This window comes from Paralichthys olivaceus, chromosome 19 (assembly GCF_024713975.1).
Source record: "Paralichthys olivaceus isolate ysfri-2021 chromosome 19, ASM2471397v2, whole genome shotgun sequence".
In the NCBI taxonomy this organism is placed as follows: Eukaryota; Metazoa; Chordata; class Actinopteri; order Pleuronectiformes; family Paralichthyidae; genus Paralichthys; species Paralichthys olivaceus.
In genome coordinates this window covers 19,102,511-19,129,901 of record NC_091111.1, presented here as the reverse complement: position 1 = coordinate 19,129,901, position 27,391 = coordinate 19,102,511, and the positions used below count along the sequence as shown (strand labels likewise).

The 27,391-nt window shown below is 42.1% G+C and overlaps 2 protein-coding genes and 1 non-coding gene across 48 annotated transcripts; 1 reads left to right on the top strand and 2 right to left on the bottom strand.

Annotated features, from left to right (window-relative positions):
• Window positions 1–74: 74 nt before the first annotated feature.
• vash2 (vasohibin 2) lies at window positions 75–20,721 on the top strand. The gene is made up of 9 exons (XM_020109124.2): window positions 75–757; window positions 1,581–2,035; window positions 7,552–7,640; window positions 7,929–7,985; window positions 8,398–8,472; window positions 11,721–11,958; window positions 12,037–12,180; window positions 14,796–14,914; window positions 16,973–20,721. Exons 2-9 carry the CDS (start codon window positions 1,715–1,717, stop codon window positions 17,040–17,042), a joined length of 1,113 nt encoding a protein of 370 aa, XP_019964683.1. The 5' UTR covers window positions 75–757; window positions 1,581–1,714; the 3' UTR covers window positions 17,043–20,721.
• trnat-ugu (transfer RNA threonine (anticodon UGU)) lies at window positions 9,323–9,395 on the bottom strand. The gene has a single exon. It is a non-coding gene; the product is annotated as a tRNA-Thr (tRNA).
• A 1,030-nt stretch (window positions 20,722–21,751) lies between the features above and the next one.
• LOC138405605 (uncharacterized) lies at window positions 21,752–27,362 on the bottom strand. 46 transcript variants are annotated; one of them, XM_069515299.1, is made up of 10 exons: window positions 27,233–27,362; window positions 25,722–26,057; window positions 25,356–25,622; window positions 25,245–25,280; window positions 23,877–24,212; window positions 23,511–23,777; window positions 23,382–23,435; window positions 23,161–23,247; window positions 22,737–22,879; window positions 21,752–22,526 (listed from the first exon to the last, which is right to left on the bottom strand). In XM_069515299.1, exons 1-10 carry the CDS (start codon window positions 27,288–27,290, stop codon window positions 22,428–22,430), a joined length of 1,683 nt encoding a protein of 560 aa, XP_069371400.1. In that variant the 5' UTR covers window positions 27,291–27,362; the 3' UTR covers window positions 21,752–22,427. The 46 variants fall into 46 exon arrangements, with proteins under 46 accessions (XP_069371400.1, XP_069371422.1, XP_069371401.1 ...); XM_069515321.1 differs by having other exon boundaries at window positions 22,737–22,765; XM_069515300.1 differs by having other exon boundaries at window positions 23,382–23,432.
• Window positions 27,363–27,391: the final 29 nt, after the last annotated feature.

Here is a 27,391-nt window from a genome sequence, read left to right as displayed (position 1 = left end):
ATATGGTAGCACCTGCTCTCCGGCCCGCCCCTCTTTGTCGTCTTGACCAATGGGAAGCCGCGGAACGTTGGCGACCGCTGCCGGAGACAGAGGCGGCGAAGAGAGACGCAGGAGGCGGCGGCAGGGAGCGACGCGTCCCGCTGATCCCTCCATGGAGAGACCCGTCCCGGTGATTCCTCCATGGGAGAGACACTCAAGAACAGAAGCCGAAGCTGACACCGAGGCGCTGGACCCGGTGCTGACCGCCGCGGAGCTCCTTTCCCCGGACTGGACCGGTGGGAGGTAACGGCCCCGGAGACAGCAGCGTTAGCAAGCTAGCAAAATAAAACAGGAGCACTTCCGGGTTGTTTTTTTTTTGTCAAACGTTAAAAAGCCTCCACCGGGAACTGGATTCAACTACTTTGTGAAATCCACCGCCAGCAAAGAGGTGAAGCGGCCATGAGCTGGCTGCATCTGCCCACCTGGAATAGACGCATCCCCGACAAACAGGAGGCCTTTATTTTGAAGTGGAAGCCGACTATTTCCGCTCTGAGCGGCCGCTCTCTCCCGCCAACTTGACACAGAGAAGAAGAAGAGGAGGAGGAGGAGGAGGTGAAGTTACGAAGGACCCGAACAACCTTTCACAGCCGGAGCTGGACAACGACTCCTCGTCATGAATGGGACCTGCCTCGTCAGTTCGCCTGGTTTTTGAGTCAAACGCCCGTTAAACCGGAGCGGCCGCTGTTCCCCTGACACCGGAGCCCCGGTGTTAAACACGGTACGGTTACGATAATAATCGAGCGATACACTCAGATATCGAAAAATCAGATATCGATATGAAGCTGGTAACAAAGTGACAGGAGAGTGTTGAGAACATTTGGCTTCTGCATAATGCCTTTTATTTTACACACGTGTCTGCCTGTACTGTAAATAATGAGAAGCTAGCATAATCTTGGACACTGTTGTTCTAGTTTAAAGTGACCGGCTCGGGCGACATGGTCAAAAATGATATCAAGGTCAAAATGATCATTTCAGTCCATATCGATAATTATCATGGTGAATGTCACGTTAACATTTCTATTAGAAGAGTTGATATAAGAAGAAACTAGCGTAACTCGTGACACCGTTGATTCAAGTATCAACATCAACTGAAATGTACCTTGACGATAAACAAAGAACATTTGGCCAAAAGTGACATCAAGGTGAAAATTGTCATTTCAGGTGATGACGATAATTATCATGATGAATGTCACATTATTATTTCTGTTAAGTTTAAAGTCTGTGATAATTATTAATATATACCTCAACTGCATATTTTGTGTACAGGTCTATAGTTGATACTTTATACTGTCCTATAGTGATATGATCATCTTTCTCTAAGGAAAGGCACAGATCCTCTTTGCTATCAAAGCAGCTTTATAAATACATTATTGTGTCTTTATGGAATCATTGTTTAGAATTGCTCCCCTGCAGTACAGAAATGTACTCATGCTGGAAACCTTGATTTTAGAAGTATATTTAGACTTTTGATGATCACCTGACTTGATGATTCACAAGATGTGCTGCTTAGACTGAAGGTTCTGTTTTTTATTCTGAGCTAGATTTGCCCTTGAAGATCAAAATGAACTGTCCGTCACTGACCAACGAGGAGAAGCTCTCGTAGCTGGAGGAGGATTCCCTACCCTGACTATCCCTCCTCCTCCTCCTCCTCCTCCTCGTGGCTCTCCTGGAATCAATGACAGGACCCAACTCCCCAAGCCGGGCCGGCACTTCCCCGGCCAAACTGAGCAGGCACGGCCGATCAAAGAGCACAAGCTCGCACTGCCTCCTCCGCTGCAGCACCCAGGAGGAATCCTCCGCCTCTCCCCCTAATAACAGTTCCCGGTCCCCTGGGGAGGAAGAGGAGAAGGATGGAGGAGTTCTTTTCTATGTCAACCGGACTGGTTTCCCCATTGAAAGCATCACCTGGGAGAGGATGTGGTCCCATGTGGCTGCTGTGCACCCTGAGGGTCAGGAGATGGTGGACAGGATAAGAAACGCTGCGTACCTTCCCAGGGTAAGCAAGCAGGGTTTCATCATTCAGTGGTCCTTGTATGAACGTGTAAATCTCTATCGATAAACAAGAAAATATTGTTATTTTCCACACTTGATCTTCTCATAAGTATGTTGAAGTACCGCCCACCACCACCACCACACACACACACACACACACACAAACACACACACACACACACACACACACACCCACACACACACACACACACACACACACCCACACACACACACACACACACACACACAAAACCCTATTCCACTGCATCACATGACAACATGTCTGCTAAATTGAGTCACAAAAACTTTTTAAATGATGTTAATTCTGTACAGCTTTACAGATTTGTCACCAGGTACCAGGTACACACGTCCCTGTACTATCACAACCTGACTGTAGGTTAGTCAAGTTAAAGTTGTATGGTGTTGAATGTTTCATATGACAGCTCCGCTGTTGTGCTGTTCTCCTCCTGACCTCTCGCTGCCTTGTATGAAATTCCAATGCAACAGACAATATTCTTTCTGTCATATACCGTAACTAGCTAAAGGAGACATATGATGCTCATGTTCAGGTTCATAATTTTAACCAGTGTTTCTACTTGAATAGTTTTTCATGCTCTAATGTTCAGAAAAAACACCACTTTCCTCTGTCCTTTACTGTAGCTCCTCTTTTCGTCCTCTGTCTCAAACAATTAGTGTCTTTGCGCTGGTCGTTTTCTTTTTGAGCAGCATTCTTTATGCAGAAAACACATAGAAAAAAACACCAACACATGAGACACATCTCTGTCTGCTGCTGCTCAGGCCCCTCGGCCCAGATTCTCCTCATAGTTTTCTTGTCAATGATTTGGGTGAACGTTCGTTGCGAACGAGGGAATCTGGTTCTTGTTTAGCTCTGCTAATTGGCCATGTGGTCATTAGTGACCCAGTTGTTCGGCGTTGCCAAGATCCCACGCTGTTGTTCTGGACAGAAGGGACGACATGTGCACACAAACGCACCAACAACAAAAACTGCACATACAGAGTGTGCGCATATGAGCCTTCTGTCAGTATTGTTTTTAGAAGCCTTTGGCTACGCGTCCAGTGGTTTCAAATTGAGCATTTCAGCAGCTCAAGAGTATCACTGTAAAGTTAGAGCCAACTGGGACTGTGGAGCCACTTGGAATCATTTTAAGTGAGAGACAGTGTGTCACTCTGTGAAATTATAATAAATAATGTAATAGTCAGAGGGTTAGTGGTTTGATCCCTTGATTCCTTCTGTCTTGATTTCAAAGTGTCATTGGACAAGATACTGAAGAACTTCGTCCCAACATTGTAATTTAAGTCCACCTGCATATGTGTGAAATGATTTTACTTTGAAATGCTTTGCTAGGACACTGTTGTAAACACGCTGGGTGCTGCATGTCTGTTGGTTCATCGTGCAGTGTTGTTGTACGGTTGATTAGCAACCTGACGTGTGTGTGTGTGTGTGTGTAAGCAGGTGGTAACCACAGCTGTTAGACTGATTCATATGACCAATGCCTTTAGAGGATGAAGGAGGAGAAAATACACTTGTTATTAAGAATAACAAGTTAAATGTGGAGGAATAAGCCGTTGCCTCTGGTGCAGGTTTGTGAATGTGAAATTTATTACAGCTGCTGTGAATAACATTTGATAAATAATCAATTTAAAGTTAAAGAGAGACCACAAACAAATACACTCTCACTACACACTCTACACAACAGGTTACTATATGATACACAGTGGGAGGTACACATACTGCATGTCATACATGTTGCTTTCAAAGGAGCCCCCCCCCCCCCGAGTAGCATTTTGCACAGTGTAGGTCTGTGATGTCGTCAGTGACCATGTTGCCACTCTCCGTGCCCTCATTAACAGAAAGGGAGACTTGGCACAGGGGCCAAATAATCCCTTTAATAAAATCTGGGTTGTGGATAATCTCCTGTAACCACCTGGACTACACCTAAAGGACTTTTCAGGAGAAACAAACCTGGTCAGAGCTCTTCTGCACAAAGATCTGTAAGAAGACCTGGACAAAAGAAATCCTTTAATTCAAGATATAGATCGGGTGTTTCTAGAATGGGGTTTTTGAGAATCAAATAACATTATGAGAATTAAATTATACATTTACAAGACTAAATATTACGAGAACATTCATAATAAAAAAGTGTTAATTTAACAAGAAAAAGTCATAATATTATGAGAATAAAGAAAAACAATCTGTTTTTTAAATAAGCAGCAAGAACTCGTGCCCACCAGATGTAATTTTATTCTTGTAAATGTATGAATTTATTCGAACTTTATTCTTAAAATCTCTTAATGAATGTGTCCTGAGGCGGATGTTTAACTCCATGTGTGTTCACTGGACAGGAGCAGGACCTAAATCTAACAATAGATGATGTCCTGTCATTTCCATAATCCATTGAGGCCCCATTGTTCTGGAGTAAAATGTTTCTGTTCAAGCTGTGAGGAAAGGATTTTATTTTGGACGGCATTAAGTGATTAAACTGAAACAAAGCAACAAGCTCAGCGACGTACAGTTAGGAGAACGTAACAGGAAGACGTGCCACAGCTGCACGATGGATAAGACCATATTGTGTTATTTAATGGAGACTGTTAGTATGTGTGGGTGCAGATTAAAACAGGTTTTTGTGCTTGTCTTTGTCTGGAGGAAGTTCAGGATACAAATGTCTTGTTTCGGATCAGCCGATGAAGCTGTGGACGTTTGCCAACATGGATTAGTTCAGACAGATGTGCTCTGAGGCAACGAGTTTCAGACTACACCAGTAGTCTTCAAGAAGGTGTCCTTTAGTGTTTTTACTGTAATCCTGCAGTAGATACAACCCCCAACGAAGTATAGAAGTATAAGTACTTCTCCCTAACCCTATCTTACTGTCTCTCTCTCCACACACACACTAAGAGAAAGACAGGCATTCCTCAGGATGCCCAGCTCTAAAGATATCATGACAGCAGGAAATATGATCTCTCCCCCTCCTCCGTCTTGCTCTGGTTGTTTCCATTTTTAATGCACACAGAGCAAAAGTACTTTAAAGGTAACGGAGGTCACTGATATGTGTACGATCTCACACCCGCACTGTAATGATACTAAAAGACATGTGGCTCCTCGGCTGTGAGAAAATGACCTTTTTATTTAGACGCCACTGGGATCGAAATAATTTCTGTTCTACTTGTGTATTCAGAAGTACTCCTTGTAAATGTGTTTTTAGAATGATTAGATCCTTGTGTTTTCTACTGTCCAGTTGGTTGCTTTTACATTTCGCTGTTGGGACTGTTCCCAGAAAATACAGGGGGAATTTAGTTTTTACAGATGCTTGTGACAGTGTTGCCTGAACGTAAAAATCTGCTGGACTCCTGCTCTGTGAAGGTGTCGTCAGGTTTCTTCCTTATTGTAAATAACTTGTTCTGTTTTTAAACTTATTTTACTCATGTTCTCTTTCAGCCTTTAGATGATAGATGATGTTCTTTGCTCACTCTTGTGACTTTCTGTTCAAACTACTTTCTACTCCCCATCCCCCATTTCCCTTGTGAACAATTCAAAACTCAGAAAGGTCATAACGGTCACTGAGAGATACCCCTCTGTTCCCTCTCTCCCTCTCTCTCTTATGTTCCTCTCTGGCTTGTCTAGCTCTGTTTTCTCTCTCTGCTGCCGGGTAGTTACTTATCGACAGCAGAAAGGACGGAGACAGAGAGAGAGAAACGAAGGGAAGGAGAGAACAAACTTCACTATAAAGGGAAAGTAGAGGATGAAGGGATGAAGGAGAGGGGTAAAAACTAGAAACGTCATCAACACGCTCACTCACGTTCTCACAAACACCCCCTCTATCAGGAACATGGAGTTCAGTGCATGTCTGAAAGCAGCACAGGTGTTAACTCTTTTACTAAGTTTGGTTATTTGATGCTATAAAAACGTGGTGAAGCGTCATGATTGACAGCTGAGACTGACTCACGTTGGTCTCTCAGAAAGTTACGGACTCCAGAGCAGTTGGCAGCAGCTGTTTCATAAAAACAATACATTGACCTAGGCCGTCCTTATTCAGTTGTAAAACTCAACCGCAGACTGTTTAGTGCCTTGCTCAAGGATATACTGATGGGTCACATGGTGGCAGACTGAACCAGTCATAGCAGCATGTTTAAAGTGTAGCTTCTCTTGCTCTGAATGTGGTAACAGCAGCAGAAAGATGACGTTCCTCCTGTAGCAGAGAGAAGAGGAGGATAAAAGTGAGGGATCACAACTCATCTCACTGCCTCACCCAGCAGAAAGCAGCTTTAATGTGTGTGTGTGTGTGTGTGTGTGTGTGTGTGTGTGTGTGTGTGTGTGTGTGTGTGTGTGTGTGTGTGTGTGTGTGTGTGTGTGTGTAAACCTTAGTGGGGATTTCACTACATCAGAGATTATATGGCAGTCACATCTGCTATTTACTGATGTTGGCTGGCTGATTGGTTTTTGGACGGCATGACTGTTGACTGGTAGAAGGTCGACCAGTGATTATTTCACTCGTCTGGTTTGAAGACTGACTGACTGGTTTATTACCTCAACTAAGGAGGTTATGTTTTCACCCCTGTCCACTGGTGTGTTTGAAATCTAATGAATAGATTAGCACAAAACTTGAGTGTAGGATGAGACAAGGATCAGAGAAGAAGTCGTTCAATTTTGGCCCAGATTAAAACAAAGGGATGGATTCAAGATGCTTGTTATTAAAAGCTTCCTTGATTGATTGATTGTCCTTAGTGTTTAAATAATTGCGTCAGTATGTGTGTTGTTAGATGAAAAGTCAACAATTGTGCTGGTTTATTATATCACATTCTCAATAAGTATAACTTAGTAGATCACATGTGCCACAGTTTTATCAGGTCGTCCTCTCCATGTTGTGTCTGTTGACTCCTAAATAAACAGCGACGCAGAGACCCACAGGAAATGACGGTGCTGTGGTTCACCCTTCCTGCACGGCCACATGTCACAACATAGGCAGCCTGTGACGGAGGAAGTGTCGGTTTGTGTTTGAGTGAAGCCACATCTCTGATACTGGTTTCCTCCCTGAAACGCTCCTTCATGAGGTGAAACGGCTGCGAAATCAGTCGAGTGGTTTCCAGTTCACCACAAACCTCTGTGGGTGTCTGTGGTTCTGAGGTGAAACAAAAGATGTCACTTCAACTTTCTGGAGTGAGTCACATCGTCAGACTTTCACACTGCCACTCATCTGGTTGTTTTAGCACAGAATGCTGTTCATTCAGCTGCTACCACAACTAGCAGCAGCGGTCGCTGTGGTGAACGTAGCAGAAGTTATTGTACTATTGTGCTGCAATTATATTATATTGTATTATCTAAATATAACTAATGAGAGCTTTGGCAAGAAAACTACAAGGCTAACAACATCTCAACAACACTGTGAGAGAATGTTCTACAAATTCAGTACAAATGTTGATTTTGAGTCATGAACAAACTGATCAGAATTTGATCACAAATCACTGAGTGGTATTTCTAGTTTAACTCTATTTCTTTTTCTCCAGCATCCTGTTCCTTCAGTCCCGACCTTCAAACCGTCCATGTCGGTCCCAGACTGGCTGGTGGCCGTCCAGAACTACATGAAGGCCCTGCAGTATCCTTTAACACGCACACAACATGACAGCACATGTATGTCATGGTGAGAGCTACACCTGTCGGGTGAAGTTAGTTCTGTGTGTCTCGTTATATTTGACAGACATTTAAAGGTACTAGCATGACATTAACTTCAGTAGCACTGCGTCAAAGCCTGGAGGGATCAAACCAACGACCCTCCAATTAGCGGAAGACCCTCTCTACCTCCTTAACCACAGCCACCCCAAACAACGATATTATAGAGAATGATACCCTTACTCCAAATGTTCATCCTTATCATTTCTATCAGATACAACCATACAGGAACACAGTTCTTTGAAATCAAGAAGAGCCGTCCACTGTGCGGGTAAGAGTTTGATTATTGAATCATTTTATTTTAATAAGATTACCACAACCAGCCAATTATCAGAATCTTAGAACAAACACCTCAGTCTGATTAACCACAGACTGATGCATTTACTTTATAATAATTTACAAAAACCTGTTTTATACACTTAGTATAAAACAGGTTTACCAGCGTTTGTTAGACCAGCAAATTTTGATCTCAAGACGTTTGACATTGTCAAACCCGGTTTCATAAAATTGAATGTGATCTGACTGAGACGCTCGAAACAAGAGATCAGAACTCTTGTGGTTGGAGTTGTACCTTTGTGTAAACCCTGATTCAACTAGTTTCTTTAAAATCACAAAGACTTCTTTGTGAAATTCTATTTTCTCTGTCCTCTTCTTCATCCTCTCCCTCGTCCTTCCTCCTCCAGGTTAATGGAGACAGCAAGAGAGATGATCAGGGAGTCTCTGCCAATCAAATGCCTCGAAGCCGTTATCCTGGGAATGTATCCTTCACACACACACACACACACACTGGGCCAAAAGGTTATTTTATCTCTGTGTGAAATCAATGAGACACGTTGCTCTAATGTCTTAATGCCCCCCCCCCCCCCCCCCCCCCCCCACCGTCATCACTGCCACCCTTTCCAGCTCTTACTGAACCCCGTTGCCTGGCAACAAACCCACTTCAAAGTTTAACCCCCAACCATACATTCACACTCACACACACGCTCACAGGCTTAGTATCATCCGGCAGAGGTTGAATTTTTAAAGCAGCAGTATGTCATTTTTTTGCAGCAGCTTTAATTTTCAGTCATTAAGCCGATGTATACATTCATTCGTGAGACTTCTCAACGTATTGACTCCTCATGTTGAAGAAGTTCTTCCCCAAGTAGCAGGTCAGATCCACAGTGAATGATTACGGCAATTTACAACTAACAGGAGACTCAACTGCCTGGGTGTAGATCAGCCACCTATAGGATGTAAAGCTGCTGATGTTGGACATGTGGAGGATTTAGTAGATGAACAGATTTGTTCGTGTCCTCTATGAACGGATGGTCCATTGTCACATGTGCTAGTTTCACTGTGGCCTGGCTCCCGGGCCGTCACTGGGGGCAGCTGACACTGACTGTAATAGAGACTGACTTTATCCGACAGAGGGGAAGAGGAGAGATCGAGGGAAGGAGCGAAAGTGGCAAAAAATAAATTCAAGGTGAAAGACGGGGGGTGGGGGGGAGGTGGAAGCAAGAGAGGATAAGAGCCTGCTGCTCTGTGATGACCTCATCCTGACTCAGTGCTGTCACATAAGGACAAAAGTGGATCAGTGTCACATGACACCCACCCTGTTTACTCATCAGGCCCCAGTGAGAATTGAACTCACGACCCCTGGTTTACAAGACCAGTGCTCTAACCACTGAGCTATGAGGCCTCACCTGAAGGGCAGGTGAGACGCCAGCGGTTAGATCCTAACAAAGGAGGACACACCCTTGTCATGTGTCCTGCTGTGTGCTCAGTCTGTACAAATACTTATCATTAGATACAAATACTGTGAAAGGTTACACCTCCAATATTTTCCAATCATTTACAACTGAATGTCTTCGATCGACACTTGAACGTACAATATGCAACTTCGGCCACTAGCATTTACTGTTAGTTTCTCTTATCTCTTATCAGCACTCTCCACTAGAGTGAGGATAAACTTGTTTAATTACATGACAAGCGACCAGTGGAAGGTAAAAACTGACTGAGTGTGTTTTCCTTCTGGAGAAGACGAGACAAACAGAACGGAATTAAGGACAGAAAAGCAAAGGGCAGGGAGGGATGAATAGAATCTGTTGTTGTAGCCTGTGGTGGTCGGAGCTCTCCTGTCTGTTTGTCCGGCTTCAGTCTGTCCTCTGCGGCTGCTTCCTCTCCTGCTCGGAATTCTCTCTAGGATGTTTAGGGTTTATCTGGAGAGACAACAGCTCTCTGTGTGGGTTTGACTCAGAGTCTCACAGTATTAACATCTCCAGTGTTTTCTAGAAGAAGAATAAGGCCTGGGTACAAAGCAGCCTCGAGTAGAATAATAATCAGACAACTGTCCAGAGCCCGACCGATTTATTGATTGGCCGAAACAATCTGCTGAAATGAGCCTTTCACAGACACATCTGTGTTTATGTTTGTAACTCAAAAAGTAGGGAGGGAAGAACAAATCTGGATCAGGGGACGGACGCAGTCATTTTCTCACTTCCTTTAGCATGGGGCGCTTTGCTCAGGGAATAATTCATGAATCTCGAGTGATTTTAACGAGTGTGTCCAACACCGTGCATAAAGAAGATATCATGTTTGTTTTTTAGCATTTCTTTATATTGAATCTTGAAGATCTTAAATCTTATTTAATGAAACTACAGCAGCTCTGCGGCGTTCGGCTGCTGAGGTGACAGACGGTCGCTCTGGCCAATGACAGGCCTCCACGGACAGAACGGAGCAGATGGTTGGCTACTGGCCGTAAACGTCCAGATCTCAGTGTGTTGCCGCAGTTGGATCAGTGTTGGTGTTGAAGCTGTGTCGTCCACAGCTTGAGATCTGGCTTAGAATTTACTCATCCGCTCTTTGGATTCGCTGTTTATATATTTGTACTTGTTAAACACAGAATCATTAAACAGCTCAGTCTCACTTGTTTGAGAAAATCTGCAACATATTGTTGTGAAGAAACAAACAAACCAACGAACTACAACAGATCTCAGCCGAGCACATACCCTCTGCACCACGGCCCAACAGTACGATACACACACACACACACACACACACACACACACACACACACACACACACACACACACACACACACACAATAAATCCGAGAGTATGAAACACATGAATAAAATCCAGGCCTTTAGAAGAATAATAAATCGAAACCAATGTTGAAACTAGGATGTCAGTCAGTAGAGTTCATACCTTCGCCAACAGTCCTTTACATTCAATCAAGCTGCAACACATTTCATTCACTTATCAGTTCCCTAATAGTGCTAGATTTTTAAAAATAAAGCGATAGTGACAGAGGATGTCCCATCTCACAATGTTAAAGAGAGTGAAAAACAAATCAAGCCCCTTGATTCGGACCTGCTGCAACATTAATTCCTGACCGATACCACATCCTTCCACGTGTTTGTGTTAATCCTGCTGACAAACAGACAAACAAAGCAGATGAAAACATCATCTCCTTGGAGGAGGCAGAAAGGGAGAAAGGAACTCAGGTAGATGGTAAGAAGCTCAAGACCACTTGAGGCCCGTCACTATCAGACAAGAGTTATTAGGCCACAAAATGTGCTCACACACTTTGTGACTTCAGGGAGCTCATGTATCTTTGTTTTTCTGAGTAAATAAGAGAAAACATAACGATGAAAAGATTGAATCAGACAGGAGCAGCAGAGCAGAAGCTCACAAACTGCCGGTCTGAGACCAATTGTTTATCCTGTGGAATTTTCATGGTATTTGCCTTCTGAGACTCAGGCTGCGTCTTATTTCACATGACTCGAGTTTCTGTGTCGCTTGTGCTGTGACGAGACACAGAAATACCCTCCCACTAGGTTTGTGCTAAAGCTTTTGTTTTTATTTTCGGATTTGTAGTCCAACGTGCAGCCGCAGTGGTGCCGTCAAAGTGGCTGCAGATAAGTTTATGAAATAAATCCAGTCTTGAAGTATGACATTTCAGGCTGCAGCTAAAGAAACAAGTTATTTTTAGATCCTTCCTTGACCTCGTTGTTTTGACCAGCTACCTGACCAACGGGCTGACGTCTCTGGAGCGTTTCCCCATCAGCTTTAAGACTCAGTTTTCAGGCCATTGCTTCCACCATGTTGTTCTGGGTGTCTACTGCAACGGTCGCTATGGATCGCTGGGCATGAGCCGCCGCCAGGACCTGATGGACAAACCGCTTACCCACCGGACGCTGGGGGAACTGGTGGCCGAGTTTGAGAGCTCCTACAAGAGATACCAGCACACTCTGAAGAAGGTAAGAGCGGGGAGGAAGGGAAGAAGTAAACGTGGCATCAGTAAAGGTGTGTTTGAACGTATCCTCTGCTTGTCCCAGGTAAAGATCGGCCTATATGTGCCTCACGACCCGCACGTCTTCCAGCCAATAGAATGGAAGCATTTGGTGCTGAATGCTGCCAGACTGGGAGCTCAGGAGATGAGGAAGGAGCTGGAGAAACACGGTCGAGACATGAGGATGAAGGTACAAACTCTATCTTATCATTTATGAATAAAACAAAAACCACACGCAAACTATCAGAATGAAACTAACACAACAATAAGAACGTCTGATGACGTAGCTGTCTCATCACTTTGCAATATAGTTTGTCTTAAAGGTACATTTCACTATTTCAACCACTAGAGTGGCGAGACAAATCGTTCCACAGTCTAAGTAATTAAACATTAAAAACACTGGAACCCCTTCATGAGGTCCAGAGGAGTTTAGTTAAAGAGAGTGAAGACGTCTGTGAGCAGGAAAAGAAAAGCAGCACAAGGACATGCTCACATTACCACACTATAAATCAACCAGGATGGTAAAACAAGAAAATACTCAACAGCTGGAGGTGAAAATGGAAAACTTGGAGCGAGAGCGTAATTCCAAACAGTAGCACAAAAGAAAAACAGCTCTTAGTGGTGAAGTCAGTGGAGCGTTTATCTGCCAAACTACAACACAACATGTTATTTCATAGTTGAACAAAGTTTCCCCTGAAAAGACCAACGTGTCTCTCGAACTCAAATCCAAACACAAACATTTCTGCATAAACATGTAAAAGATAAACACAGTCGAGGTTAATGGCCATATGAAGTTCATGTGCTGTCCATTAGTCGGGTCGAAGTGCAAATCAACATCGGCTGCATTTCATTTTCTTCAGTGACTCAAACCTGATTTGATTTATTCAACCTTCATAAAGCAACGACTGTTCCTGTTCAACCACAACGTCCTCGTCTGCTCCAGCTCTTCTGTGGCTGAGCTGGAGTTTATATTTGTATGTCACTGTTTCTACCCATCTCCGGTTTTTATCTCAGTTTGTTTGTTATTTACCAGGATTACGCAAAAACGACTGTACTCATTCTCACGCTAACACTTTGTGTCAGGATGTGGTATGGGTCACTGATTTCCAGGGAATAAATGAGTGAATCCAGAATTGTATTAGATTAGCATGTGATTGGAGTTTGAAGTAGGTTGTGTTTTAATGATCCCAGCAATTAAACATCAGAAATACACTCATGAGAATTTTCTTCTTTCTGAAACCGAACAAGGGAAACACCTTTACCACATTTTTCCCTGTGAGCAGAGATGGATGTAGTTTCCGTCAGGATGAACATGGAATACAAACTGTCAGGAATGATTTAGGGCATGATGGGAAAGGAAGGGGTGTGTGTGTGTGTGTGTGTGTGTGGGTGTAGTTTCTTTCCCTTCCTTTTTCTAGAGCTTTAATTTTGAGAGAAATATTTCTTCATTTCGTGTTCAGATTTCTCGTTCTTTCTCTCTTTCTCTTTCTGTTTGTTTTGTTTTATTCCCGTGAATTCTAACCTTGTTTTGATGAAAGCTACAGAAATGAAGTTTTATTATTATAACCGTGGTGCACTCAGATAAACTGTCCTGTGAAACTTCATCTCTACTTCTGAGTTCCCTCATCTAGTTTACTGAGTTCTTCACATTCCAAACACACTTTGAAAGTCTATACTTGTGAGGACCCTTACTGACATACACTTAATACAAGCTCAAACTCTCTCCCTCACACACACACACACACACACACACACACACAGTCTATTTATAATAAATTCTCATTCTCTGGGTTACAGTAGAGATTAAAACAAAGTCTCATAAACCACAGACCAGCAGCGTCTGACTGTGTTGCCATCGTTTGTGCATACACAAGTGTACATAAGTGTACTATGCAGTGTGTTTGTGTGTGACAGCTGCAAACTCACTGACCTACATATCTTGCTGACATGCAGTGCAGTCCATGTACTGTACCAACGTCTTCCCTCGGAGTCGTACACGCAACCACACACTCACAGACCTACACATCACAGTAGAGCATGTGGAGTAAAATAACATACAAATGAAAACTTAAGAGGACTCATAAAACATTTAACCTCAAATAATCCACGTCTCTGAGTCTGCCTCTCTTCCTCACACACACACACACACACACACACACACACACACACACACACTGACCCACATATCAGAACCACATGATGAATATGACCAGCTGAGAAATATCAGCCACTTCCTGATTTTTCTCTGCCATCCATGTTCATCCTGCAGTTTTTTGCGTTCTGTTGATATTTTCCAATTTCTGTTTCTCACAAACACACTCACACCCCTCATCTTTTACCGCAACTCTTATCTGTCACGGTGGTTTGTTGAGTTTGCGGTGAGAAGAGAATGAATCACCACATAATCACACGGTGACTGTTCACAGACGGATTCATCACAGTCGCACTCTTCCGCCCTGCAGCTGAAATCTTTGTGGTGAAGCTCCTTCACTTTAAAAACATGTTTAGAAGTTCAGTTTATCTTTAAGAACGTGAGACAGAGTGTAAGTGGAAAACCAACATGTGTCCCGTACTTGAACCAGTTTCCCAAAGTAAATGATTTCTTGATTTTTGTGAGATCGGTTCGTCATTAACTGACGACAACACTCACAATAAAATTGTCCTTGTGTCCCTGACAGATGACGTCAGAACAGTAGTTTTCATGCTGTCGTACATTGTTAACTTTAAGAGCCTGATCGATTGTCATAATTAAAACCTTTATTTATCTACATATGGTTGATGTGTGTGTTATTCGTTTTGTGTCAGATCCTGAAATCATCCAGCGCCCAGTCACCAATCAAAGAGCGGAGCCGGGGAAAATCCTTATCACCACGGCGACGGCAGAGCAGTCCCCAGCGACGCTTCACACAGCGCAGAGACAAATCGTAAGTGCGGAGCAGATGATGTGTGTGTCGGCTCGTTTCCAGACAACTATTAGCTGCTGATAAAGATTTTCAGATGAAAGAAAGTCCTCAGTGAGGTCACCGGTGTTTGATCGACAGCTGCTGGTGATTGGTGCTTTGTTCCTCCTCCGTCCTCCCACTGCTCTGCAGGTCAAGGAGAGTTGAAGTGAAAAGATCTGACATGTTGATGGTTCCAAGCCATCGTGTGTGTGTGTGTGTGTGTGTGTGTGTGTGTGTGTGTGTGTGTGTGTGTGTGTGTGTGTGTGTGTGTGTGAAGCTTGAGTAGCTGAGCCAGAGCCCCTCAAGGTCCCTAATCTGAATTTACAGCTGACACTGAAGACCTCGCGTGTGTCTTTGTTGCTGACAGCTCAGCGTTATCAGCAGGCAGATGAGTCCTTGTTGCTTTGAGCTGACACAGGCGCTGTGTGTGTGTGTGTGTGCGTGTGTGTGCGTGCGTGTGTGTGTGTGTCACCATCACTCCGCAGCAGAGTGCCTCTCTCCCTGTCTGAGCTACAGGATGTCAGATCATTGATGCTGCAAGTAAACCAGTAATTATTCTACAGAATAGAAGAGAACTCTGAACTAAACTCCATTTTATTTACCGTAGCTCGCATGAAACGTTAGCTTGAATGTGGCTATGTTGTGTGTCCCAAGCATGAAGCTGTGATTGTTGTTGTCACACCCACTGTCATACGTGTGAGTCCAGCGTTACACCAGTGATTTTGTGTAGTTGTGGACTTGTGGATAAGAAAGAGGAAAAACTCTCCATTTGAACGGATGAAATTCCTTCAGCGTTGAGCAGAAACACGGTGACTCACCACGACAGTTCAACGGCACGGAAACACACACACACACAAACACACAGGATGCTGAGTGTGTCTGTGTGTGCTGGCAGCTGCGTGGTGTAACACAACCTGGCCCGGACAACAGCTGCAGCCTGGCTGCACTGCAGAGTCCCAACACACACACACACACACACGCACACACACAGCACCAGAATTACTGACGTTCCCGGTGTTGCAGTTTGACGTGACTCTGTGATGACCTTTATTACAAGACGCTCTGTCGGCCTCATCATTCAGATGTGTGTTTGTGTTTGTGTTTGAAAACAGCAACACAAAGAGAGGACTCTCTATTTAATGTCAAATCTTCTCAGAATTCAATTCAGCCATAACAACATTTTAAAGTTAAAGTCATATTTGCATTTTCTTAGCGTTTATTTGAGTTTGTTTTACCAACTTTGTGGAACTTAAACTAAGTTTGAGTACGACAAGTAGGAACACGTCACTCTCAGCCTCTGGTCCATGTTTCTCTCCTTATGGAAATTAAAAAGGTGTTTTCCAGACAAGGAAACATTTCTCTGGTTTCTCTAAAAATAGGTCAAATATTCATCACAGTAGCTCGCAGAGTTTTGATGTGGAAACCCATTCATTCATTTTTCTGAAATAGAAATTATGATTCCTGGTCTACATTGTTTTATTGGTTTGGGACTGTTTGGTCTTTGCAGAGTTTAATCTTAAGTCACAACAGTTTTGTATCTGCAGGTAAATAGAAACCCACGGGTCAGAGAGAAGTCGTTCTTCTTTTTGTGTTGAATTAACGTTTGTGTGAACTGAGGAGAAGTTTCTTTAAATTAGTTTCTGCCTCTGGCTTATTTCAATCTTTTTAAAACTTCGGTCGTTTCATCACTTCAGAGAAACGGTGTAAATGATGAGCGGAACAGCACATTGCCACTTTGAACCACTTGAGCGTGGTCCTTAAAAAGCTATTACTGTTATCAGCCGAGCACTTAACAACATGTTGTCGCTGCAGCAGAGACGGAGTAATAATCAGCTGCTGGTTTAAACAGCTGAGAGCACGGACTCCTCAACGGCACCGGGTCATTTCAGCAGCGCGATTAAACGCCTCCGGTGGCTGTTAGCTGCACAAACAGAAAAGAGAGGAGTGGATTTTTCAAATGAAAACGCTCTGAAGTGTAAAAGGTGTTCTCATCATGAAGTTCTTCTTCTTCACTGTGTCTGATCCTCTGCTGTCTTTCAGGCCGGCCTCCGTGGAGAGAAAACCTCCAGAGCTCAGCACGCTCAACGACGGCTACCAGATCCGCATCTGAGCCCCTCCCTTCCTGTCCGAGACGTCTTCAGTCCCGTCCATCAGCACTTTTAGGAGACGAGACACTGCAGCTCTGAAAAGGGTGGAAGATGAACACAAGTGCTTTTCTGAGCTTTCAGAGGAAGAACATTTTTTTAGATTTCAAGAAGAGCTCGGTTGCCTGTTTAGTCGCCGTGGATCCACGACAACAGCTTCATCACAGCCTGAGAGCTTTTTTTTTTTACACATTTCAGCCTGAAACACTCGGATTGAAGAAGTTCAGCAGACTATTTATTTCTAAATTTCCAAAGGTTGAGATCCGTCGTGTCCCGATATCATTTGTTCACATTAATGTACCATCATATTTAGATGAGATCGACTCCATCGATCAGAGTGGAAGAGTTGAGAATAAGGAAGAGGTTCAATAAGGTGTGCAGGAAAATCAAAGAGGCAGAGTCGATAGAGTTTCAGGAAGAAGGAGAGAAGAGTGAGGAGAGGATCATTAGAGCACTGCGGCAAACCTCCCTCTCTCCCTCCCTCGTTTCCTCTGCTCCTCTGAATACATAACCACAGCTGGACGCCAACATGGCAGAGCTGGTCTGAGATCAGCTGAGATTTGTCATTTTTTTAATCTACACTCCGAAGATAGAAGATTGTGATTTTGAGTCAAAGGACACGACCGTAAATCTGCAGCATGAGGATGAAGATCGTCTCCGTTTTGTTTGAACAAACTAAAAACGTAAAGAGGTCAAAGTGTTACAGGAGTTTTGAATCATATGTTCAAATCAGCACAAGAGAAAAACAAGAGTGAGGAAATCCAGAGCAGCTCGATGAATCAGCTTCGGTACCAAGTGACCTATGAGAGTCCGTTCAGAACTGGTCACACTCATACGCACGATGTGTCATTAGAATCGTTCAAACACAATCACATGAATGCAGCTCTGTTTTTCTGGATTCTCCTGATTTGAACTAGTCTGATACAAACACATACTGTACATGTATTATACCTTGTACTACCCACTGTACTACCTACTGTATTATGTACATAATGTACCGTATCTCCACTGTACACTGTATACAAAGATGGACGACAGGACAGCTCCTAAAAGTGAAGCCAAAGCATCTCTATTGCCCCCTGGTGGCTGGGTGCAGTATAGTTTAAAAAAAAAAAAAACCTCCTCCATGTTAGCAGTTGGGCCAAGGTAGGATATCCTGGCTTAATTTCTGGATAATGGGAGGAAGTGATGACATGTCGTCCATCTTTATAGTATATCCATGGTGCAACCACAGTCCCCCCCTGCTGGTCCCTGACCAGCTGTGTCCACAGAATGAAGGTAGATGCCTTGCTCATGTGCCTCTTGAGGGAAGAAAGTTGGGGTTTTGATTCAGATTGAATCCAACATTTAACTCCAGTATAACTCAGTAGAACTCATACCCACACTGAAGCCCAACAGTTCCTTAAATTGAACAGATTTTTCCAAATAAACATCCTGGCTCCGCCCCCTGATCGAGATCTTCACCAGATTTTAATTGGTTCCTTCATGACTCAAATCACATCCTTCCATCTAGTTTTGTTGAAATCTGTTCTGCAGTTTTTGTGAAATCTTGTTCACAAACAAACGGGGGGGGGGGGAGACTTCCTCTGGAGGTTTAACTTCTGAACGGATAATAAAACTCTGCCTTTGACATACTTGGAAAAACAACGGCTGACTTCTGCAGTTTTCACTCAAACTAAAATCTTTTTTATCCCAAAACTACAGATGAAGATTTTCTCTGATGGATGAAGCTGCAGCAGGAACTTTGTAATTTAAACGGACGTAAACTGTGTTTTAATAAATCCTTCCTGTCGCAGCTTTATAATCTCTCATACCTGTAAAACTTTGATCAGGAGGATTTTAGAGTTTGTAATAATTTGATAGTTTTGTTACTTTCATTTGAATGTTTCAGAACAAGTGTTGTTTTATTCTCATCTGGAAACTACCAACATTTTTCACCGAGCTTTTTGGTTCAACAATAAGCTATGCACGCGTTGTGTTCGAGGTCGTGACAAAGAACTAAAATCAAAGTCTTCCTCAGTTCAAACTACGGTGGAAAGTGTTTGTGGCTCAATCGAGGCAGAAACCAACCACATTTTAAACATCTGTACAGAAATGATTCTCCGTCATTAAGAGTAATTCTTCTCTCCACAGTTTATAAAATAATCTCTCGCTCTGTGCAGCCTGAGCCATAATCACTGATTCAAGGTGCTGTGAGGAAAAATATTTTTCATGTTTCTGATGTTTGACCAGCAGAGGACCAGAGCACAAAGCAACCAGCTCAACGTGATAATATTTGTACTGTAAATTATTTCTAACGGCTTCGTGATGTTAGCATCGGAAAAAAAAGCATAAAGCCGCTTTGCTTTCCGAGTATTTAGGAGTTGTTTTTCGGGGACAAACAAAAATGGACATTCAATTTGTTTTTAATGTTGGAGAAGCAACATATCCTGGAGAACTCTTTTTAAAGAATGGAACATTTTCTGACCGACTTCATGTATTTTACAAACTGAGGTTCAACCGTTATCAAGTTACCAACAGCCTCAACTTCACTAATGTCTCTCGATGCACAAATATGAGCATGAAGACAAACAGCAAGGACTGGACTGCTCAGTGAGGACTCAGACACTGAAACACTCAATGTAGCCACTGTTTTTAATTTAAGTCTGGAATGGAAACGTCTGCGTTTGACAATTTATTGAATTGAATGTTTCCTTTTTGTTTTTCTTCATCAGATTATGTTTGAAACTTTACGTTTTGAATATTTTGGTTTTGATTCATTGATTGTAAATTTTGATTTTGAATGAGAAGCGAGAACATTTAAAAAAAAGTGCTGAATCATGTTTCTCAGCTCCGTCCTGAATTCACTGAACTGTGATGAACTGAAATCTATGGTGATTAACACGGAAAACTTTAACTGAGCACAAAGTTCTTTGATCTCTCCTTTGATGTTTCAATAATATACTTTTAGGATTTTAGTGCGAAAAAGTTAAATTAATTTTGCCCAAACAAGGTTGTTGATGTTCTGGACAAAAAAAAGCCACATATAAAATTTCACATTTTGTATTCACGTAGCTTTGAATTAGCCTGACACCTTTTTGCTTCTCTTAAAGCTGAACCAAATTCAGAAACATGTCGTCAGTATTTGAATTTAAAAACTTCCAGTGCCTCAGCAGCGTTGCTTTCATGTCTTTGTTTCATGTTTTGACTTTGCTGTGTGTTGTTTGGAGGATTTGTGCCCGTGTGCATCGTGTAATCATTTCACCACCCTGCTTATTTCGCAGCTTCTTCCTAAACTTCTTCCACAAAACTGTTTCCTTCTTCAGATTTTATCCTGTGACAGCAAATGTACTTTTTGTTTCCCCTCTTCTCGCCTGTTGTGTTACGATTGTGTCTTTGCTGCGAGGAACAAAAGGGACAGCAGCCTTCTGTCAAACTCTTGAGAAATGTAATGAGACGTGCTTGTGGCGCTCTGTGGGAATCGAACTCTTAACCACTGTAACAGAGCTGAGCTCATTAGTGCTGTTCAGTGTTAAACTTGTGTGGCTTGGAACAGTGGGAGGAGCCGTGAGCCCCGAGTCGATATAACTATTATAACTCTGTTACAGTTTCAACAGTTTTTATCAACAACTGAAGCAGCACGTGAATAAAGGATCTATGTTTTTATCTCCGTGTTTTTCTCTTTCTTCACATTGTCGTGTGTCAGAATCATGAATCCGGTTCTTCGGGGAGTAAAAAGCGTTTCTCAGGAGCTGGTGGCCGAGTTTCATCTTGACTTTACGATAACATGATATTTTTTGTTGTGTTTTAATGTAATTGGAGAATTTTTTGTGAAATATGAAATAAAATTTTTGTGGTATTTCTTTATGACGTGTCTGAGACGTTTTTTATTTTGTGTTTGTGACACTTTAATGACATTGTGATGTTTTGATATAATTTTGTCACATTCTTGTAAATTATTCACAACATTTTTTCTGTCGTTTTTTTTAGGGTTGGCTTTGATGTTTAATGTGGAATTTTATTTTTTTCTCTTTGTGATGCTTTAAAATTTTTAATGGCATTCTTACAATGTTTTTTTCACATTTGGTTTAAGTTTACATGTCGTTGTTGTGACATCTTTATTACAAAGATTTTGTTGCGTTTTGTGACATTTTTCTTCGCTGTTCTATACTCTGAGGTTCTATATGATTTTTTGATGCCTAACAAGGCTAATACACAGTTTATGTATTAAAACATTCAACTCTCACATGTAGCTCAGGTGCCAGAAGACTGTTCTCTACAGTGTTCAACAAGAAGAGGAAGATGAGGAGACAAACAGTGTGACGAAGGATTTGCAAAATGTTCTTCGCCTTGAGATGACAGTCCTGTACACACACACGCCTGGCTTCTGATAAAATAATCTTCTGACGTTCCGCTGCAGATGTGAGAGGTTGTGTGAGTTTAGACGAACACGTGGAGGCAGAAATAATCCTTTATTTCTCATCGCTGCAGCAGCTCACAGTGTGTGTGTGTGTGCTCTTGTACTGCTATCTTTGTGAGGACCAGTTAGAGTCTACAACCTACGAAGTGAGGACATTTTGGTCCTCACTTTCTGACCCACCTTTAATGGACTGTTTAGAGGTTAAGACCTGGTTAAAGGGTTAGAATTAGGTTTACGTTATGGTTAACTCAAAACAGAGTCAGTCCGAACAGCTCACAAGATACAAACAGATCATCAGGTTTAATCAAAGCACTAAATGTTGTTATAAACACTGATATTCACTGAGGTGGGGAAGCTTCATCTTGTTGCATGTAAATCAACATCATTTAAAAACTCAAACAGCTCAAACCTCCGAGTATCAACCTGCAGGATTTTCATCACAGCATAAAACACTAACATGTGTATAACAGCTAAACGTACAATATCTCTATGAAAATATACCATCTTATTATTATTATTATTACTTTAACATTGCAGCAGTAACTTAACTTACAGCTCCCCCTTCTGGCAAAACGTTTTTTTACAACACATTGGTTCATACAAATACAATCATTCATATCATCATACAAATAACACTTCACCATTGTAATGTATAAGAGTAACAGCTGGAGCAGAAGAACATGAAGACACAGGATCAAATATTCCAGGTTTTGGAACGACCCACTACAAGAATCAATAAAATGGCTGAACACTGGTTCAATCCAGTCCACACCATAAAAGTGACTTCAAATATAAAACTTTATAGACTGGCCTTGGCAGCAGTTGAAACTAAATCAATGTTCCCACCTTTGTTTCTCTTTTAATGACAATCACAACTATTATTAAGAGTGACTTTGTTTTCACGGCAGAAAGCTGGAACAAATGATTCCTAAAATAATATCGATGTCAAATGTTACTCTACTGGTCTGATTGTGACGTTGGCGTAGAGGCTGGGATCAGCTGAGGGTCCAGGAGAAGTGCTGTAGGTCACTACATCATCACCACCCCGGATCTATAGGATATACAATCAATCAATCAGTCAATGTATAGCACCTTTCATACAGGTTAGTGTATTTCAATGTGCTTCACAGAAGACAACAAACACACATGTTGACAAAAGCTTTTCATTTCTCTCTGATTTTCTATTTTAACTGTAGAATCTGAAAACCAGGGACCAGAAACGTTGCTTCTGTACATCTGATTTTTCAGCTTTATAACTGACCGTGTTTTCGTCCGTCTGCGTTTTGTTCCCTGAGACGACAGAAAAAGGAGAGTTAGCCTCGCAGAGGGAAGAATCAGCTTCATCAAAACATTTTGTCTCCTCCGCCGAGAAGGTCGTGTTTTCATCTGCGTCTGTTTGTGTGTCTATAGTTTGCAGGATCACACACAAACAAAGATGAGTTGCTGTTCCAGGATTTCTTTTTTCACTTTCTTTAACATTGTGAGAAGTTTTCATTGATTTTATGACCTTTATTTATAAATCAGGCATTTCTACAGGACTGATATTTATGAGTGTGAAATTGATGCAGCTCCAAATACAAATCCAGATGTAGAGGATTGAATTGTGGTTTCAGAAGACTGTCGGGCCTTGGTGGAGATACAAACTCTATAAGTGACATTCTAGTTTCATCTGTGAATGTTCCCACCTTTGTTTCTTCTCCATCTAACGACAATCACAACCAGAATAACGATTGTGGCTAAACCCACAGCCAGACGAATGTACCGCCACCAGTCTGTCAACAGAAAGACAAGAGTTGAGTTTTCTGTTCAGTCCAACATCCTGTATTTACACGTTTTCAACATGTCTTTAAATCAATCAACATCAGCAGCACAGAGATGAATGAGAGGTGCACCAAATATTCACTACCTCCTGGGGTGGTTGTCTTCTCTTTGTTTCCTGGAGCTGTTTTGTTCTTTCCTTCTTAAGAAAAAGAAACGTATGAACAAATGAATTGATTGGATCAGGAGCAGTTCATGGTGTTCTGTGTTTTCTCACCTGATGATGGAGGGATGAAGGCAAACTCTTCCTCTTTGTGTCCATCGTTCACTTTACATTTGAATAAGTTATCGTCCTTTGTCGTGTGAACCAAACTGGATTTTGAGAAGCTCACAGTGGCTGAGCAGCCAGACTGTGATGTCTTCAGATCCTTGTTGTCTTCATCCACATCTTTATTCATAAACAGCCACTTCACTTCCCTGCAGGCTTCATATGTCGACACAGAGCAGCTCAACGTCACCTCATCACTTCTCTTCTGCTCAGTCACTGGTGATGATGGAGATATTGTGAGAGAAAGAGAACATGAGTGAAACTATCTCCATCAGAATGATCAGAATGTTTTTATGAAGAGACTCTTTTACTCACTGGTGACAACAGACAAATAAAACACATGGTCTGTCTCTATTTGTCCTGTCCGGTCAGACTTTCTGCAGAAGTAGAACCCAGCATGCTCGACTGTGACCTCCCTGATAACCAGAGAACAGTTTGCAGCAAGACGTATTCTGTCTGCTTTAGATTTGGAAATCACAGATGTGTTGAGCTGCCCATAGTGAACCAGGTTTACGTCTCTAGTCTCCTCTGATTCCCTGAAGAACCAGGTAGTAGCTCCACAGTTAACATGATCCTCTGTCACAGGTTCACAAGGCAAAATGACTTCAGCTCCAGCTCTGACGATGATGAAGGAATATTGGGCAGCTGGTGCTGTGGAGGAAATGAGAGAGAGACAGGACCAATTAAACTAAACTAAGAGAAAGTCTGATATTTTCATACACTTATGAGAGTGAGGATTATTTTAGACGTAACTTTGTAAATTAAGAATGGAGCACGACTGAGCAGATAAACCTGAAAACAATAAACTACAGTTATCGCCCTGCATTTGAAGGCCTCAGCCAACTAGTCCAGTTTCAGACTACGTACACTGTAAGAAATGATGAATGTGGTTAGTAAATCACTTAAAATAAAGATGATTATCAGAATAAATAATTAAGTTTGTTACATGAACATGTTTTAGTCAGTTGACAACTTATTGTACAAAGTTGGACAAAATTAATATGAAGAGCAAGGTGTTAACTTTTGTGTTTAGCACTTTTAAATGAATATTTCTGTGTTCACTTCACTGTAGAGAAATATTAAGTTCGCCCAACTTGTCTACATGGTGAGTTTCAACTCTAAACTTTTTCAAAGTTGAGTACACGGCCTAATTTGCCCGGACATGTTCAACTGCAGATGCCTGGATGACAAGAAGAGAAAGAAGGACGAGAAACAAGAGTTGAATATTTGAATATCATTAGGGTCAGTAACTATCTTTGTCTTATTCACAACTGCTCACTGCATCAGCACACAGTACGAGATATCATTGTTTGACGCAGCACTTCATTTAAATTACAAAGCTGATTTAGAAGCTCACATAGGCGTTCTGAGCTATAGCTAACATTAATGCTGTCTCTTTTTGTTGCTTTGTTTTCTAGAGGCAGCAGAAGGACATTAAGTGGCACTGAACTCAGGGAGCGTTAGTTTTGCACCTGCAAAGGTAGAGAATATGTGTTTTACTGGTGGTGACGTTAAATCATGTTAACGTGGAGAATAATCCAAAAGCCCATGGAAAACAGAAAGACAAGAGTTGAGTTTTCTGCTCAGTCCAACATCCTGTTTTTACACGTTTTCAACATGTCTTTAAATCAATCAACATCAGCAGCACAGAGATGAATGAGAGGTGCACCAAATATTCACTACCTCCTGGGGTTGTTGTCTTCTCTTTGTTCTTTCCTTCTTAAGAAAAAGAAACGTATGAACAAATGAATTGATTGGATCAGGAGCAGTTCATGGTGTTCTGTGTTTTCTCACCTGATGATGGAGGGATGAAGGCAAACTCTTCCTCTTTGTGTCCATCGTTCACTTTACATTTGAATAAGTTATCGTCCTTTGTCGTGTGAACAAAACTGGATTTTGAGAAGCTCACAGTGGCTGAGCAGTCAGACTGTGATGTGTTCAGATCCTTGTTGTCTTCATCCACATCTTTATTCATAAACAGCCACTTCACTTCCCTGCAGGCTTTATATGTCGACACAGAGCAGTTCAACGTCACCTCATCACTTCTCTTCTGCTCAGTCACTGGTGATGATGGAGATATTGTGAGAGAAAGAGAACATGAGTGAAACTATCTCCATCAGAATGATCAGAATGTTTTTATGAAGAGACTCTTTTACTCACTGGTGACAACAGACAAATAAAACACATGGTCTGTCTGTATTTGTTTTGTCTGGTCAGACTTTCTGCAGAGGTAGAGACGAGCATCCTCGACTGTGACCTCCCTGATAACCAGAGAACAGTTTGCAGCAAGACGTATTCTGTCTGCTTTAGATTTGGAAATCACAGATGTGTCGAGCTGCCCATCGTGAACCAGGTTTACTTCTCCAGTCCACTTTGATTCCCTGAAGAACCAGATAGTAGCTCCACAGTTAACATGATCCTCTGTCACAGGTTCACAAGGCAAAATGACTTCAGCTCCAGCTCTGACGATGACGGAGGAATATTGGGCAGCTGGTGCTGTGGAGGAAATGAGAGAGAGACAGGACCAATTAAACTAAACTAAGAGAAAGACTGATATTTTCATACACTTATGAGAGTGAGGATTATTTTAGACGTAATGTTGTAAATTAAGAATGGAGCACGACTGAGCAGATAAACCTGAAAACAATAAACTACAGTTATCGCCCTGCATTTGAAGGCCTCAGCCAACTAGTCCAGTTTCAGACTACGTATTTTTTTCCAGACTCATGAGGTCACTCTGACCCTTGATCACCGAAATCTAATCAGTTCGTTTCTCATTCGAGGAGAGAACTGGTCAAAATTTGAAGAAATTCAGACTTGAGATGGACGACCTACGTCTCATCAGTTCATCCTTGTGTTGAACTGAATGTTTGTACCACAGTTGAAGGAACTCCCCTCAAGGTGTTCCTGAATGTTGTTGGTGCAGAGGCGTAAAGATGCAGCTACATGTTGCAGCACACTGGCTTTGATCAGGGGACGAACTAGAAGTAAAGGAGGAACGAGGCTGAGGAAGTGACATCATCAGCTCATTATCACAGTAGACGGAGCAAGAGACTCAAATTAGAGGAAATAACCACAATTAGACAGTGAGCAATACACAGCAGAACCAAATATGAGGAATGATCCAGTACACAAATATACACAACTACAATATCAGAGTACTCATAAATATCAGTCCTCTGAATGTGCCAGACTTTTTTCATCGTTAAAGAAAGTGAAAAATCCTGGATCCGCACCACCCAGCGCATCCGTCCACCAAGTCTCACGATCGTCCATCTGGTAGTTTTTGTGTTTCCCGCGAATTAACAGACAAAGTCAACGAACATATAACGTCCTGAGTGGAGGTAAATCAATGAAAGAACAAACAAACCCAGTTCTAACACAAACCAAGTCATAAAAAGAGACAATCACCAGTTTCTTCATCAAGACCAAGATTTATTGTGGCTTTAAATCAGAAAATCCCAAAAGTTTCTCGTTAAACAAGGTGTGAGATGATCTGAGGACTTTCTACGTCTGGTCCTTCCTTTACTTCTGGTCTGTCACTCTGATGAAAGTCTGCCACAACATGAGTGAACCTCTTCACTGAACTGTGTTAAAAACAAACACCAAACTATCTGGATTCATTCTGATTATTCAAACTGAGAACATCTTAGAAGTGGATTTATTCTTACCTGTAAACGGAATCAGCAGCAGAAGTAAAGACATTTTAATCCATTTGATTTCATCCATTGTTCCTCTTTCTCTTTTCTCTTCTCTGCTTCGTTTCTCAGCAAAAAGTGAAATGTGGCGTTTACTTCCTGTGTAGCACTTCTTCCTTCCTGTGGATTTAC

Excerpts from the sequence above, each read along its gene's own strand:
- vash2 (XM_020109124.2), top strand. The coding sequence starts at position 1,715 with ATGACAGGACCCAACTCCCCAAGCCGGGCCGGCACTTCCCCGGCCAAA. Across the intron at positions 7,641-7,928 it reads AACTACATGAAGGCCCTGCA|ATACAACCATACAGGAACAC; the intron begins GTATCCTTTAAC and ends CATTTCTATCAG. Across the intron at positions 14,915-16,972 it reads ACACAGCGCAGAGACAAATC|GCCGGCCTCCGTGGAGAGAA; the intron begins GTAAGTGCGGAG and ends GCTGTCTTTCAG.
- LOC138405605 (XM_069515299.1), bottom strand. The coding sequence starts at position 27,290 with ATGGATGAAATCAAATGGATTAAAATGTCTTTACTTCTGCTGCTGATT. Across the intron at positions 25,623-25,721 it reads TTATTTGTCTGTTGTCACCA|TGACTGAGCAGAAGAGAAGT; the intron begins GTGAGTAAAAGA and ends CATCATCACCAG. Across the intron at positions 22,527-22,736 it reads CGCAGACGGACGAAAACACG|ATCCGGGGTGGTGATGATGT; the intron begins GTCAGTTATAAA and ends TATATCCTATAG.